We start from the raw sequence: 15,911 nt of genomic DNA on the forward strand, positions 1-15,911 counted from the left end.
GGGCAGGGAGGATGTGGGAGCGCAAGGCAGGCAGATGACTCAGGCTGGGGACTGGCAGTGTCAGAGGAGATAGAGCTGGGCTTGACACATATCCAAAAAAGACAATGGTGTCTTTGAAAAACGTAACTGAAGGCGGCTGAATTGCAGTCACAAGTTACATTTTTCAAGGCAGAAAGAGATGAGGACAAGACGAGTCATTAAGAGATGAGCATCAGCTTTGTAGAGACAGTGACAGAGCAGGGGAAGAGTAGAGGCAGTAGGGAAGTGGACACTAGAAACTTGAAAAACGGGTTTTTGGCAAAGAAGTGGAGTTACTTTCAAAGAACCAAAGGTTGTATTTGGTTTTCTCCAAATCTGATCATCTCTGACGCAGAGCAGAAGAAAAATCCACCTCTCTCTACCTGTGGTTTGCCAAAAGACAACAAAAAGTAAACGTGCATTTAGGGACAGCTCTCGAAAAACATGCCAAAATTGGAGTGGCAAAGCGGCACGCTTCAGAAAGCGTATAAGAGATTAAAAGAGAAAAAGAAAATGAGGACTTTTAAACTTAGCTGTGTCGAAATTGAAATCTGTGGAATGCTTGGCTTATGTTGCAAGGGTAGGCATAGCTTTCCATGGTGTTTGCCGGTCACTTGCTTCCTGGATGCTTGGTCTATGAGACAGGGATTTCATGCAGGGCCATGAAACAGGTGAATGAACATGTGTTCGTAGTAAGATACAGTGCAAAAGGTGGTGTTGTGTCACATCTAAATCTGACACCAAACCACGATGAAATTCAGCAAAGCTTTTGGTCTAACATGGCATCCAGTATTTCAGTATATTTTAATGGAAACACTGATGCAAGCGAGAAGGAAATTTCTGTTGGTGGAAGGGAAGCTGGAAAATGGAAATAAAGGATACAGAAAGAAAGCAAGAGGGGTGGGCCATGGCTCTCCAGAGCCTCAACTTTTTCATGTTGCAGATCACACCATTTCACAAAATTCTTGTGTGAACAGCTTTCAGTTGTAAGCTTTGCTAGCTGTAGCTAGGAGGGTGGTGGGTGTACCGGGAGATGCAAACTGAAGTACCCGTGGTGATGGACAGACATTACCTAGAGCTAAAGCTGAATACTACAGCAAAAAGCAGTATGAAATGGAAGATTTCCAGTAAGTGTGTAGAGCAAGCAGTCTTGGAGACTACTTCTATCATTTTAATATTCTTTTAGAAATCTCACATTGGTTTCTTCAGTTTTCTCCCTGCCGATTTGTGTTTTCTGGGGCAAGTGTATAAGGCGAAGTCATCTGTTGGTTGAGGGGTGTTATTTGTGTGGTAATCTGTTTCTACGGTTGACTAGTTTTTACGAAAATGGGGTTGTGTACAACCCGCCTAAAGATTTCTTTTTTTTTCTGTCTTGGTCTGTAGGAGTTAATGACGCCCACTTTTAAATTAGTACATCAAGTAGTTAGAATATCTCTATATATATTTAGCCAGAGAGACTTCACTGGTGGAGACTGGAGGATTAGGAGGAAGGAAAGTAGCAGGGCATGGCTCTGACCCAGTCAGGTCCTCAGTGACTCAGGAAAGCAAGGACACTCTTGTGATGGGAATATTGTCTTTTTATAAGAATTTCCTTCCTTATAGGAAGTTTCTCTAATGAAGGCAAAGATCATAATGCATTTGTGTGGCTGCGAAAGTTTGTGCAATCACAGAAACTAAGCCTGAATGCCCCCAAATATTGCAGGATTCCTGCTGAAATGGCAAGTATGGGTGCTCATGAAAGTACATTTAGCCACTGCACTTCAGTTAAAAACCTTGTAAAATAGCTGAGCCTTAGCACTGCGGCAGGCCCTGAAAGTGCTGTCCAGAAAGCACAAAGTCACGCTGCTGCCTGATTCTCGAGCGTCAGGCAGGAGCGATGCTCACCTTGCACCGCAGGCAGAGGTAGCAGCAGCTGAGCTGCCCTCCCTCTCTCTTTCTGGGGTACGTTTTCCCTCCAGCACCGGGCAGCGCAAGGTTTGGTGGGTTAAATTCACCCCGTGGTTTTGTAATCCATGGGGTATTGCACACACTGCGGGTCTGCCTGGCCACTGCTGAGACAGCATCTGCCAGGTATTGGAGGTTGATGCTGAGGGGTAGGTGGGTTGCAGCCTTGCGCATTCCAAGCTCAGGGACTCCAGAACAGATGTTGTAGTAGAGCTCTCCAGCCTTTCTGCAGAGTTACCTTCTTCGTGCTGAGAGCACAGCGGCATTAACCCTGCAGCCGAGGCGGCGCAACCTTCTTCGTGCTGAGAGCACAGTGGCATTAACCCTGCAGCCGAGGCGGCGCAGAGGGAACGGTGCCGGGGAGCTGCCTGCTCTTTTGCAGCCCCGTCGCACCAAAGCATCCTTCCAGCGCTGCAGTGAAAGAGCAGTCGAGCTGTGTCTGAGCTCAGACCGCGTGCATGCGTTTCAGTTGTGTCCTTGAGGAGACAGTCCAGAGTGAAGCCTACAACCTGATTCTCTTTCTTTTCAATTAAAGGCAAGTAGTGAATCTGAAAATGAGAGCCCAAAAAGAAGAGGCCAGAAGCAAATGAAAAAAACGTAAGTTTCTAGGGAAAGGGTTTTGAATGGTGGTACTTTGTCTTTTTTTTTTATTGTTCAGAACAGTAGTATTGGATTGTTTGATAGGCATTGTCAACATGGAGAGCTTGTAAAAAAAAAAAAAAAAAATTTAGTATTTCCAGTAATAATACTTTGGATGACTAAAATTGAAGTATGAATATGGATCTACAGATGGATGCAGTTTCCCAACTTTTCTTTTGTTTATGTTTTCCCACTTTGCCTGTGACAGAATCCGAACAAATCGGGTTCACTTTCTGTTGTCAGTCTTTCGCTTCTCCATCAGGTTACTTATTCTCCTTCAGAGATACTTAAAAAACAGTTTAATCCCTGCTCCTCTCTCCTTTTTGATTAATAGAGAATAAAATGCCAGATTATCCTCCTGTATCGTTCATAACCCTCTACTAGAACAAAAGACCTTCCATAAAGGATATTTTGGATGTCTGATCACCATAACTGAGTTCACTTACAGTAATATTTTACTGCCTTTTTCCATCTAATAAGTACCTTCTAGTTTTTCCAAACACTGAAGTGAACTGAAGGGAACTACAAGCTGCCTGGTGGAGAAAACTTAAACACAGCCACATGATCCAGCTCTCTCTCTTCTGTTTCATGTCTTTTAATTTTCATTCAGTTGTACACACCAGTGCAGAACAGGATGGAAGGTAATAAAGCACAGGGAGGACTGTGGTAGTATGGACCTTTCCTGGGCAAGGGGAATAATCTCTGTGGACTCCCCACCCCTTGGAGAGAAGAGAGGCTCCTTCAAAGGGCATTTTGGAGCTGCAGCTTTGCTCTGAATTGCTCACAGAGAACCTGCTTCCTTCCACTAATGGTGCAGTGTGATTTGGCTTCACACTTGGAAACCCGATTGCCTGAATTTAGATGGCAGGAGACTTCTTGCTCCATTTTCTGGGCTACAAGGAAATCATGTAACTGTACATGTTGTGGCTCGTACTCCGTAAGTGAAAGTGAGCACTTCTCTTAAGATTTTTCCAGCTCATTTCAGAAATGCAGTAGTGGAAATGAAAAATAAATAAATTAAAGCACTTGCCCACCCAGTTGTGAGATGTACAGCTCTGCCCACAAGCACTGTTGTAGTATGTTAAGAGCCACTCTCACTCAAGATATACTGCCCCTATGTGAACTAAAACCTAGGTGACTAAGGCCTCTTTCTAAAAGCAGAGAATCATGCCATAAAATCCCCCATGCATTTCACTGAACAACCAAGAATGCAGTTTTGAACTTTTTCTCGCAATTATGGCCTGCTAGTATTAACCTAGATGACTTGGATGTCTGCTTAGCCAAGTATTTGTGTAGAAATATGATTGCCCTTCGTGACCTACATTTCTGACCGTAGAAATAAATGGAAAAGAGAGGTCTCTGGTGAAGAAGAGGATGAAGATGGAGGGGAGCAAGGCACTAGTGGAGAGAGTGAGCCTGAACCGAAGAAAGTTAAAGCAAGAAGACCTGCCCAAAGAAGGTAAGGAGCGGTTGGTTCAGTCTGTCTCTTTTTCTGCATATATCTTTTCTGCCTGTGCTGGGTGGAGAGGTAATTTCTATTTGCTGCTAAAGAATGGTTTTCTTCTGCAATATTGCCCTTGTTTACGACCTAGTAAACCTTGGACCTACTTACTCTCTCGTCTGCCCATTTCATGCTCCAGTGAGTGATGCAGTGGTTTCCATGGTAGTTAGAGCAGACTAAATCCCTAGGAGTCTAATATTTGAGATTCATGCTTTCTTAAAGACTTACTAAAAATGGATGTTTACGTAAAACATGCTGTATTATGGCTTTCTATTAATTCTTATTTTAGAACAGTGGCTAAAACCAGTGTTAAAAAGCCTCACAAACCCCAGCGTGGGAAGAAGAGAAAGAAACCGGACTCATCTGAAGATGACGACGATGACGAAGATGATGAGACCCCCAAGAGACAAACTCGACGAAGAGCAGCCAAAAATGTCAGGTATTGAGAAGTGCAGGCTTGCTTGATGATGAGAGCTGGCTGGCTGGGGAAGAGGGAGCACCAGAGGGCCCTGAATCCCTGCGTGATCCTGCAGAGACACCCTGCTCTGCCCTGCAGATAGCCGTTGGCTGAGATGTGGTGCTTTTGAGAGGTTCATGCTGCGAACATCTGACTTCTCTTTACCTTGTTTTGCCATCTGTAAAGGAGGGAATATTTACCAGTCCCTCTTAGAGAAATGTGAGGAGATTTGCATAATGTTTCTAAAGCACTCTCAGATGAGATTAAGAATTGCAAATAATAGATTAAAATGAGTAAAATGAGCTGTGCTAGATTGGACCAATTTTCTGAGAGTGGCTGATAGGTAATGCCTTGGGACAGAAAGTTGAGACATGGTGGAGGTAAAGCATTATCCATTCCCCAATATACCTTCTCACCTTTGGGTGGCCCTAATAAGGGACTTGCAAAGAGCCACCCGAAGAATATTTTTTGGTGGTTAAATGTTCATCAAAGATGGGAAGTGTAGTTCCTAGGGCAGTGTGGGCACCCATGCAACCTTTCGATGCTCTGCAACCTCCATTGTTAAGCATAAAATAATCTTTCACCGGATAGAGGAGACTTTGTTGATGGTCTTGCTTCTGCTGCAGGGATTGTTCCACCTCCTCATGAAGCATCTGGTGTTGGCCATGGTCAGAAAAAGTATATGGACAAGATAAAGTATTAATCTGATAAAGTGTAGCTATCTGAGTGTCTCAGGAAAAAATACTGAACGGCTAACTTAAGAAATGCATGTGCTGAACATGCACTGAACCCCAGGATAAATGCTGGAGAAGGCTTGCCTCCAGTCCATGCCATTCTGTGTGTTTCTGGACTGGGAAGAGTCAAGGACTTTTTATCAGTTTGGTTTTGATCTTGTTCAGTTACAAAGAAGATGATGATTTTGAGACGGATTCTGATGACCTGATAGAGATGACTGGGGAAGGAGCTGATGAACAACAAGACAACAGTGAAACTATTGAGAAAGTCTTGGACATCAGGCTTGGAAAAAAAGGAGGTGCGTAGTTCTGGAAAAAGCCTTTGTTTCTGATGTCAATCATGTGCACTCACAGTTTCTCTTGACCTGGTGCAATGCTTCTGCAACTTCAAAGTGGAGCCAAGGGTTGTTTCAGTGCTCTTCACCCTTTCCTCTGTGCCTCTTATTTATGTCTTCTAGCAGCTTTTGTAAAATCTAGTATTGAAAAACCTAAAATGTCAAGTTTATGTGCTTGGCAGCTTTCATTTAGCGTGCACGCATTTTAAAGATGCATTCATTGTTCTGCAATTCTTGCTTTTCTCTTCTTTGAAATATAAAACAGATCTTCCAGTAGAGTCAGTTTTCATAACGGTAGAGTCAGTTTTCATAGCTCTATTGACGAAGCCGTAATGAAAATAAAGCTGATGTTTTGTTCTCATAGCCTTACAAAAGTGTTTTTGTAAAACTGAATGGTCGTGAACATTTTCAAGAGACTTTTGAATTATACTTAAAGCATTTATGATCGAGAGATTTAAAAAGATTCTGTTGTATGGAAAACTTTTGTGTGCGTGTCTTATTGGGTTGCAGAATCTGTAGGATATTCTTTGTGCTGTCACAAAAGATGTGTTAGAAAAATAACTTTCTGCTCTAATGCAGTTCAAGTCCAGTGCTTGGTAACAAAGGTACCGACTGCAGCCTGATTTCTTTTGCAGCCACTGGTGCTTCCACCACAGTGTATGCAACTGAAGCCAATGGCAACCCAAGCGCTGACTTTGATCCTGAAAAGGATGAGGGAGAAGTTCAGTACCTGATCAAATGGAAAGGCTGGTCATACATCCATAGCACATGGGAGAGTGAAGAGTCCCTGCAGCAGCAGAAAGTGAAGGGCCTGAAAAAGCTAGAAAACTTCAAGAAAAAAGAGGAGGAGATCAAGCAATGGTATGCTTTACTTCAACCAGTGATTTGGTCTTGGGCGAATCTTTTTTAGCCAGAGGTTTGCAGAGTCAAGGCCGAAAACATTTGATTTCTTCTTGCAAAGCATGTTTCATCCAAAGCAACTGTTTTTGGTGCACAACACTCACGTCTCTCTTTCCCTACTGATGAACATCTCCCCTCATAGAAATTATGTCTGTGGCCATGGTGTTGAAAGAAAGAGGAAGAGGCATGAACTCCACAATATTGCCACTTCCCAGGCTTAAGAATTGGGGTAGCTGATAACAAATAAATGCTGCACAGATTCACCTGGCCCAGGAGGTGACATGAGGGCTTGCAGCCTTATTAACCCTTGTTAATTATGGGCTTGTCTGTATGCAAGTTTTTTTGCATCGGTTTACGTCTGACCTCCCTGGGAACTATAAGGGGAGCTACGGTGTGTTTCCAAAGTGATAAAGCTGGAGTAGCAGCTTCCATCTCTGATTCTGGTTTTGAGACAGATTCTTGCAGCAGAATAAGGCGTCATTTAACAGGGAGACAGTATGAACATCTATGACACTTGCTTCTCAGTAATGATTTATAATTATAGGAAGCTTCAAGAAACATGTCATATAAGCAGTAGTCTGCTTCAGTGACTTGTCTGAATGACAGAACCATATAGGAAAGTAGAATTTCTGTATGTGGCCTCTATGAGCGTTATGACAGAAACATTATAGTATTTTTTTATTTTTGCTTTTTTTTGCATCTAGGCTGGGCAAGGTATCACCTGAAGATGTGGAATATTTCAACTGCCAACAAGAGCTAGCTTCAGAGCTGAACAAACAGTATCAAATAGTGGAGAGAGTAATTGGTAAGTGAACTCAACACTTTTGTAAAGGGGTGAAGAAAGACGTGGGAACTTTAGTCTCTAGTGACAGCAGAATGAGTGTGCAGCACTCTCTTCTTCCCTGCCCTCCAGTATCTCTGAGAATAGAACTAGTGTTAAGTGTATTTCAGTGTGTGAAATTCAGGGATTTGAAAAGTAGAAATCCATGTTTACGGATTTGTATTTACAAGCAATACAAGTCAATCACTCTCCTTGCCTGGAGCATGGGATGGTACACTAGTTTCCAAGGGGATGTTGAAGTTGCTGCTGCTGGTGGAGTTCTTTGACTTCCACCCTTTGGATGCAAGGTGTTTGCATCCAAAGCAGCAGTACAGGCCTGGCTTTTGTGAGGGCCACTTTCCGTGACGTTGTGGGTTGAGGGTGTGGTTAGGCTGCAAGGCAGCTTAGGGGTTAGATTTCCATGATTACTTATTAAAAATAAAAACAGGACTTACTGAGCACTTCAGTATTATCACAGTCATGTCAGTCAGAGGTGCTGGCATCCAGTTGCTTTGGGAATTGGCTTGGAGAACTGTTTAACCTATTTCCAATACAATTTCTATAAAAATGCATGGGGTGTGTGGCAGTGACAGCCTGCCTGCCCTGCTCCCTCTGCTGGATGCCAGCACTCCAAGCCCTTCTTTCCCTTCTTTCTCCAAACACAGCTGTGAAGACCAGCAAGTCCACAACGGGACATTCAGATTTCCCAGGTAAAGGAGCATTTTTTGGTCCCTCTAAACTTTTTCTTCTAGCTGAGACCTGTCTTGTGGTTGTATGGGTGGTTCAGACTGCCCCTGTGAACCACGCTTGTGGTTCAGCCACAGAACCATAATTGCTGAGGTTTGGGCTTTTTTGCATATTTTGCAGCAAACAATCGCAAAACATCCTCGAATGACCCTGAATACCTGTGTAAATGGATGGGGCTGCCCTATGCTGAGTGCAGCTGGGAAGATGAGGCTCTGATAAGCAAGAAATTTCAGCACTGCATTGACAGCTTCAACAATCGTAACAACTCCAAAACGATTCCTACCCGGGACTGCAAGGTTTGCTTGCTTCTCTTATCGCCTATTGCTGGGTTTCTGCAGGCTGGGTGATGACGCAAGCAGTGGGAATGTGAAGTTTTGTCAGGACAAATGTCAGAGAACATTTTCCCATTCTCCCACCAGTGTTTGAATGGTTGTTTGCTGCTCTTGTACTTTAGGCAGGGATGTGAACCCCCTTTTGGTTTCATTTACTGTGTGCACAGTGAGAACGTCATGTCGCCCTGGGGAGTGGGAGGCTTGCTTAATCCCTGCAAAGTGCTTCCTCCTCAGAAGGAGCTGCTGCAGAAATGCAAAGTTTTAGTATGGTGAAAAAACAGCACACCTGGGAAAAGAGAAAACCTGCAAGATGCTGATACAGTGGAGGAGAGGGACAGAGATAATGGGAGGAAAAACAAGAGGACAAAGAAGAAAGTGGAGCTTATTCCATCTAGTGTGCATTACGTACAGCTTACTGCACGCTTGGGGGGACTCACAGCCCTGGTCATCAGACCCAGAGGACAGCAGGCAAAACATAACACTGTGGAGTGGTTTTCTGAACTGCAGTCGTAAGCACGCGCTAGGAGAATGTGGACAGACTTTAACCAATGAACAGATATACATTCATTGCTGAATTTTCAACCTTACTTTGTCTTTTTCTTTAGTGGGCTTACAGCATCTTCTTTTCCAGGTATTGAAGCAGAGACCGAGGTTCGTTGCCTTGAAGAAACAACCTTCTTACATTGGCGGTGAGAACCTGGAGCTGCGAGATTACCAGCTGGAGGGCCTCAACTGGCTTGCTCACTCGTGGTGCAAGTACGATGCTATGTGGTGTTTGTTTTGTCTCCTGATTTTTGTCCCAGTAGGATCTGACCCTCTTGTTTTCAAGTGAGGCCTTTACCTGTCCTGCTTCTGCAGCTTGAAGGATTTCAAATGTTATCATGCCCAGCTGCATTGCAGACACCACAAGCAGGAACTATCTAGAGCATGAACTTAAGAAACCTTGTGCGAAAACAAAAAGCATTTTCCCTGTCTGGGCCTGTTCACGTGCTGGACTTGGCTGCTGTGTGAGCCTAGTGCATGTCAGCCCTAATTTTCCATTGCCCTAACTGAAAAAAAGGGTTCTGGCTTGGCATGCTTACACACTTGTTGAAGTCTTTGAGAAGTGTCCTTCTTAAAATTAGGCTACTGACTCCCCTCTCCTTTTGCCTTTGTCCTTGCTTGCCAGTTTGGAGTAATCATAGTCTGTTCCTTTTTACAAGTTGTTGTGCCTTGTACAGTCTGGATGTCCCTGGGATCCTCTTGGACGTGTTCAGATAAATGTTTTTGCACTGCCCCCTTTCTGTCCCTGTCGTGGATTGCTATTCATGCTGGTGCACAGTAAATTAGTAGTGGCGGAAACACGCACTCAGACAGGATTTATGTTTGTTCTCTTCCTTTTCAGGAACAACAGCGTGATCCTGGCTGATGAAATGGGCCTGGGCAAGACGATTCAGACAATATCATTCTTGTCGTACCTCTTCCATCAGCACCAGCTGTATGGCCCTTTCCTGGTGGTGGTGCCCTTGTCCACTCTCACCTCATGGCAGAGAGAGTTTGAAGTGTGGGCACCCGAGATAAATGTGGTGGTTTACATCGGAGACCTCATGAGCAGGAACATGGTGTGTAATCAGAAAGCAAAGGATGTGGGATTGGGTAGAAACACTGGGTGCAAAGCAGCAGCTTCTGTGTAACGTGTGTGACACATTCTGCTGGAGAGGCTGATGGATAGTACTGGCAGTACTGCAGGCAGCTAGAGCTGGTGCAGCTGAGCACTTGGGTATAATTCACTGCTGCAGGGACTTTTCTGCCTTATTTCCCCTCTTAGAGTGAGCACAGGAGTACCGGCTTCCCTCAGAGGGTCTGGAAACCACTACTGCACTGGGCTGAAACATGCTGCAGTAAGGAGTATAGCAGTGTAAAAGTGCTTGCCTCCTGTGTTCTGAATTATTCGGGCAACGAAGCACGCAAATGTTGAGTCTAGTGGTGTCACCAGTGAGATGATGCATTCATTTGGCAGATGAGGGGTAATGTCACAACAGCAAGTTGTTTTGACCTTATTTTGTTACCGGTGCAAGGGCAGTTGAACCACGTGTGCACTACAACAAGCTGCTCCTTGGGCACCCTGCGCTCAGCAAACGGCACCTTGAACAACAGGGGTTTTGGACTTGGTTGGAGTCTCTGGCTATAGCATTTAACTCTTTCCTTTCAATAAGATTGGTTGAAGTTAACATTTGTCTCCTCTCACAGATACGTGAATATGAGTGGATCCACTCTCAGTCTAAAAGGTTGAAATTCAATGCACTTATCACAACATACGAGATCCTCCTCAAGGATAAGGTGGGTAATGGTCCAAGGATTTTCTTATTTAGACTTTCTCTCGCAAAGGGGGAAGCCAGCCCCCAACCTAGTGGGTTTCACCTCTTTCCTCTGTGGTGATGGAGAACGTACAGCTACTATTTGCTTTTGCTTGCCAGTAATGCAGAGGGAATGTGGGACACCCATTGCAGTGTCTTCACTCTTGTACTGTGGCACTTGTGTTATTCTTTATACTTGTAGGACACCAGGCAGGGCAGTAGTTGGATTTTACCTGGTTTAGTTTAGGCTAGTTAAGAGGACAAAACATTAAACTGAACCGCTGGCCACACTGTTAACAATATCTGGATTTTTACACTTAGGAGAAATCTGTCTGCTTAGGAAATGCTCGTCAGCCCTGTCAGTGCATCACTGAGTCCTAGCAGAAAACAAGAAGCTTAATACTAATGCCAAAAAAAAAAGAAAAATCAAAACTCTCAGGTTACCTTAACTTTACAGGCTTGGTTATCTGCTCTCCTGCTGCTGCTCCAGTGGGACTAGTGCTACAGTGGGGCCCCAGGGGCATGGAAAAGGTGGATTAAGATAGGTATACTTGCTGAAAGGCTATTCAGATATGGCAGGAGTGCTATACAGCGTGGCTAATTTTCACCTTTCCTTTCTGGGGAAGCAAAACTAGTCTAGGGCTGGGGCAGGACACCCTGGAAAGCACACGCTGCAGTGCTTTCTGGCCGTGGAGAGAGAGGTGTGTGCAAGGTGGTGGGGCTTGTCTGACCCAGCGTCTCCTTGGGGCCTGTTTTTTTTTTTCCTTCTTTTCCTCCAGGCTGTTTTGGGAAGTATTAACTGGGCCTTTCTAGGCGTGGATGAAGCCCATCGGTTGAAAAATGATGACTCTCTGCTGTACAAAACGTTGATTGATTTCAAGTCCAACCACAGGCTGCTGATCACCGGCACCCCGCTTCAAAATTCACTCAAAGAGCTCTGGTCCCTGCTGCATTTCATCATGCCAGAGAAGTAAGTCTCCTTTTGGTCCTTCAAAAAATAACTCTGTGTCCATTCTTGTCCGTTAGATGGACTCAAGGGAGTGCAGAATGGCTGAAATCCCTGAATTAAACTCAGTGGAGTTAGAGCAATGAAAGGGGAACAAACATTGGTGGGGAAAATCAGAGGTTAAATGACTAACACAAGGAGTATTTCTGGCAGCAAATTGAATGGGGAAACCTAATACATGTCTTTCAAATCTGTCTGCTGTCCTAAAGCCATCTCTAAAAAGCTAAACTTGTTTTAAGCAATCATCTCAACCATTTCTGAGGTTTCCAGTACATTGCGGTTCAGCCACCCTCGCCAACCATTTTATGGCAGTCTCTAGGAGTATTGCTCAAGGACGGTGCTGTCTAGTGATTGTTCGTGTGTCCGCATTATAACAAATGTTTTGTTTTCTTTAAAACAAAATGGGCTGAGACAAGTAAGCCCCAAAACTCACCAAAATTCTTTGACTGCAAAAAGAGCTGTCCCCCAAATTCTTTTTGCTGGATCACAGAAAGAGTGAAGGAAAGATTTGAGGTCTCCCAAGTGGAGGAGAAGAGCAGATCTCTGCATTTCAAAGGAGCTGTTGGAGGAAGCAGCAATCAAAAAAAGCCTTCAAAGCAGCGTAAAACATAGTCCAGTTGTCAAAGCCCTGCCTAGGGGAGGGCACTGTGGAAAGTTCAGAAACTGCTGCCAGGTAAACGCCAGCAGGAGACAGCAGAGCAGAATTCTGGAAAACCTGGGATTTTGGGTCCTGGGAGTCAGTGTGGAGCTCAAAGATAAGATGTTAGGAAGGCACCTAAGCCCAGAGACCTTCTCGCTTTACCACCAGTCTGTTTAGTTAGCCAGAGTAGAGTGAACCTTTTATTCTCCACTGTATCTCCATCAAATTGATGATCTCCTGTCTTGTTTTGCATCGGGAGCATATCTGGTAGATGATGTTTGGTGCAGTAAGACAAAAGGTATTCTGACCCCTCTCTGCTCCTTGTTTCTGTTGCTAGATTTGAGTTCTGGGAGGATTTTGAAGAGGATCACGGAAAAGGTAGAGAGAATGGCTACCAGAGCCTTCACAAAGTCCTGGAGCCATTTCTCCTACGCAGAGTGAAGAAGGATGTGGAGAAGTCTTTGCCAGCCAAAGTGGAGCAGATCCTCCGCGTGGAAATGTCTGCTTTGCAGAAACAGTATTACAAGTGAGTCATTAAGTTACTGGGAGTGCCAGTAGAAATGGGCACATCTTTCTGTGTGCCTTGGGAATATGTTTCAGTATACTTTGTCCTTCAGAATGCAGTGTGACAGCCATCACCTGTTAGCAGCAGGGGCTTCACGGTAGGAATCTGAGGTAGGGTCTTGTGGTATCTTTTCCTCTGTAGTAGTCTGGAGATGCTTTTTTAGCGTGTTACAGTTCAGCCGGACAGTTTTGCAGGATAGGAGCAATGGGGTTTTTTGGGGGGGAGTAAAGCATCCCACAAAATTGTGGTGCTATTTGATGTTAAACTGTAATAATATCAAGAGGAAAGTAAGATCAGGGTTTCTAGTGAGGACACAGCAGTATCCTGTAGAAGTGAAGAGAGGTGGAGGGAGGGGAGTAGTCTGATGCCTGAACAAGATGTCCCTGAAGGTTTTATTCCTTGCAGGCTCCAGCATGCCCAGCCTGCACTGTGAAATGATCTGGACTTTTTGTTTTCTTGCCTGCAGGTGGATTTTGACAAGAAACTACAAAGCTCTTTCAAAGGGAACAAGGGGGAGCACATCTGGTTTCCTGAACATTGTGATGGAGTTGAAAAAGTGCTGCAACCACTGCTACCTTATCAAACCTCCTGAGGAAAACGAGAGAGAGAATGGCCTTGAGACACTGCAGGTGGGCAGTGTCTTTGGTTACCGTTTGTTTTTCCTTAACTTTCCCCTTTCTTTTGTCCTCCCACCAAGGTAAGATCTGGTGAAGCCTTAGCTTCTGCTGCTTCTCCATTTAGAAATAGTCCTCACAGCTGAGCCACTGAATCTCCTGCCTTCCCCTTCCGCTGTAGGCAAAGTTTTGTGGCCATCTAGAGTGGGAGTTGCATTCAATATAAGATATATCTTGAATGATTCATTTTGTGTGTGGCCTTTACTGTGTAAATCCGGATGATTTGATTAGAGATGTATGGGAGAAGCATGACCCCAAAAGAACCAGGTCTCTGCATGTCTCTGTGTAGTGTACATAAGGGTAAGGTTGGAAAGCATCAGCTGGAATGACGGTTACTTCTTCAGTCTCTGATCAGGAGCAGTGGAAAGCTAATTCTCTTGGACAAGCTGCTGACCAGGCTGCGGGAGAGAGGCAACAGAGTGCTGATCTTCTCCCAGATGGTGAGGATGCTGGACATCTTGGCAGAGTACCTGACTATCAAACACTACCCTTTTCAGGTGAGAAACATCAGCATGGAAAACAGTGGGGTTCACTTGAAAATTCAAGAAAATGCAGAGGGAGCCTGGGCAATGGGAGTCACTGAGTTTCCCAGAGGTTGGTGGCTGGGATTACAGGTTGCACTTAATGAAGTACACTGGAGGGAACTGGGAAGTCCCTTAATTTCAGCGCGGCCCCATCTCTGCAGAATGCCTCCTCTGACAGGCCCCTGCTTTGGTCTTTGTCCTGTGATAAACCCCGAGGAGAGGATAGCAAATGCAGAGACCCTGGCTGGGAGCCTGTAACGGGAGCTGCAGTGTCACCCGCTGTGTGACTAGTGCCCGAGCATACCCCCCCCTTGCCCTTGCAACACAGCGGGCTAAGGCAGTGCAGTTATTTTTAATTGGCGGTTATTTTAAATGATTAAATGCTGCAGGCAGGGAAGGGGGCTGTAGGGCTCCCAGAACTTGAGTGCAGCAGTTCCTCAGGGCTCCTTTACCTTCTTTCTTTTATCATTATTGTTGATTTTTCCAGCGCTTGGACGGCTCGATCAAAGGGGAGATCCGAAAGCAGGCGCTGGACCACTTCAACGCTGACGGCTCTGAGGTACCGCAGCTGGGGCTGTCCTGCCTCAGGAGGGGTCTGGGTGGGCTGCCCGAGCAGCGGGTGTTTATGGCTGAGCCGCAGGTTGTGACTGCCAAGAGGGGATTAGTTCAGTTCATTTCTTTTTACAGGACCCCAGGTAATTTTAAAGACACAGATATAGCAGGTTTTGCAACTAGCTGTATTGCTTATTTTAAATGTCCTACATCCGAAGAACAGGGCTGCACGTCACATCTCCAGAAAGTCCCAAAGAGGCTGGAAAGAGCCAGAATTTAGCAATTCTCTCCCCGTAGTCTGGGGAATGAGACGGTTGCTAAATGATTCTTCCAGTCTGAAACTGGTTTTGGATATGAAATGGCAGAGGGAAAAGGGGGATTTTAAGTGTCGGCAGGCAGTGGAGTCTGGTGTTGGAGGTGAAAGGCTCCAGCGTAATAGGAGAGGGCATCTCAAACCTCTCATCTGGGCTTGCTGACTCACAGTGACTGGTGCAAGGCACTTGTTTTGTGCCACAGTCAGCCCAGCCGTGAGAAATACCTTTCTTCACTCCAGAAGCCTGGACTGGAGGGGGATTCTTGGCTGACACAGGAAGTACAGCAAGGTGTTTCATGGTCATGGGAAAGTTAACAAATAGAAGTGAGAAGGAGACAGCATTGTGGGTGGGAAAGGAGCAGGAATGCCCATAGAAGCTGCCCTTTCCCCTCTCCTGGGGGCATCCATGGGGGCTCAGGCATCCTGGCTCTAACCTGGTATCCTGTGCCCTTGGGCAGTGACTCAAACAGTCTGTGTTAGTTGCTGATCTCACCCCCAGCAGGCTTCAGGCAACAAAGCGCATGTATTTGCCTGCTGCCTTTGTAGGAGTCTGGTGGGCAGCGTGGTCTGACCTTCAGAAGCGACTCCAAGGTGCCCTTGCCCTGAGCTGTTTGCGTTGCTCTCCCATAACGATGCATGCCGAGCCCTTCCTGGAATAGCACACCTTTCATCCCTGCCAGCACTACCTCACCTTATGCCTCGGCTTAAAGACCAGCGGTACTTAGCCTGCGTGAGCAGGGTGTGTGGGATGGAAATCCTTTTTCTGCTTTAAGAAGCACGATTGCAACAGAGCCCTCCCTTCGTTTCCTTGCATGGCTTTGAAGTTACTGCTATTTTACATCCACAGTTACAGGCTGGCTAACTCATGGATGCT

General features: G+C 45.3%; 1 protein-coding gene across 3 annotated transcripts in view; it reads left to right on the top strand.

Annotated features, from left to right (window-relative positions):
• Positions 1 to 15,911, top strand: part of CHD2 (chromodomain helicase DNA binding protein 2) — an 89,649-nt gene that overhangs the window by 53,977 nt on the left and 19,761 nt on the right. For all 3 annotated transcript variants that reach the window (XM_009276585.2, XM_019471333.1, XM_009276586.2), the window contains 16 exons: positions 2,498 to 2,559; positions 3,938 to 4,060; positions 4,392 to 4,541; positions 5,459 to 5,592; positions 6,264 to 6,489; positions 7,233 to 7,333; positions 8,014 to 8,058; positions 8,216 to 8,391; positions 9,059 to 9,183; positions 9,812 to 10,028; positions 10,657 to 10,746; positions 11,543 to 11,733; positions 12,747 to 12,935; positions 13,441 to 13,603; positions 13,993 to 14,145; positions 14,660 to 14,731. In XM_009276585.2, the coding sequence (XP_009274860.1) occupies positions 2,498 to 2,559; positions 3,938 to 4,060; positions 4,392 to 4,541; positions 5,459 to 5,592; positions 6,264 to 6,489; positions 7,233 to 7,333; positions 8,014 to 8,058; positions 8,216 to 8,391; positions 9,059 to 9,183; positions 9,812 to 10,028; positions 10,657 to 10,746; positions 11,543 to 11,733; positions 12,747 to 12,935; positions 13,441 to 13,603; positions 13,993 to 14,145; positions 14,660 to 14,731 (2,217 nt within the window). The remainder of the gene's footprint in view (positions 1 to 2,497; positions 2,560 to 3,937; positions 4,061 to 4,391; positions 4,542 to 5,458; positions 5,593 to 6,263; positions 6,490 to 7,232; positions 7,334 to 8,013; positions 8,059 to 8,215; positions 8,392 to 9,058; positions 9,184 to 9,811; positions 10,029 to 10,656; positions 10,747 to 11,542; positions 11,734 to 12,746; positions 12,936 to 13,440; positions 13,604 to 13,992; positions 14,146 to 14,659; positions 14,732 to 15,911) is intronic.

This window comes from Aptenodytes forsteri, unplaced genomic scaffold (assembly GCF_000699145.1).
Source record: "Aptenodytes forsteri isolate BGI_AS27 unplaced genomic scaffold, ASM69914v1 Scaffold1, whole genome shotgun sequence".
Lineage (NCBI taxonomy): Eukaryota > Metazoa > Chordata > Aves > Sphenisciformes > Spheniscidae > Aptenodytes > Aptenodytes forsteri.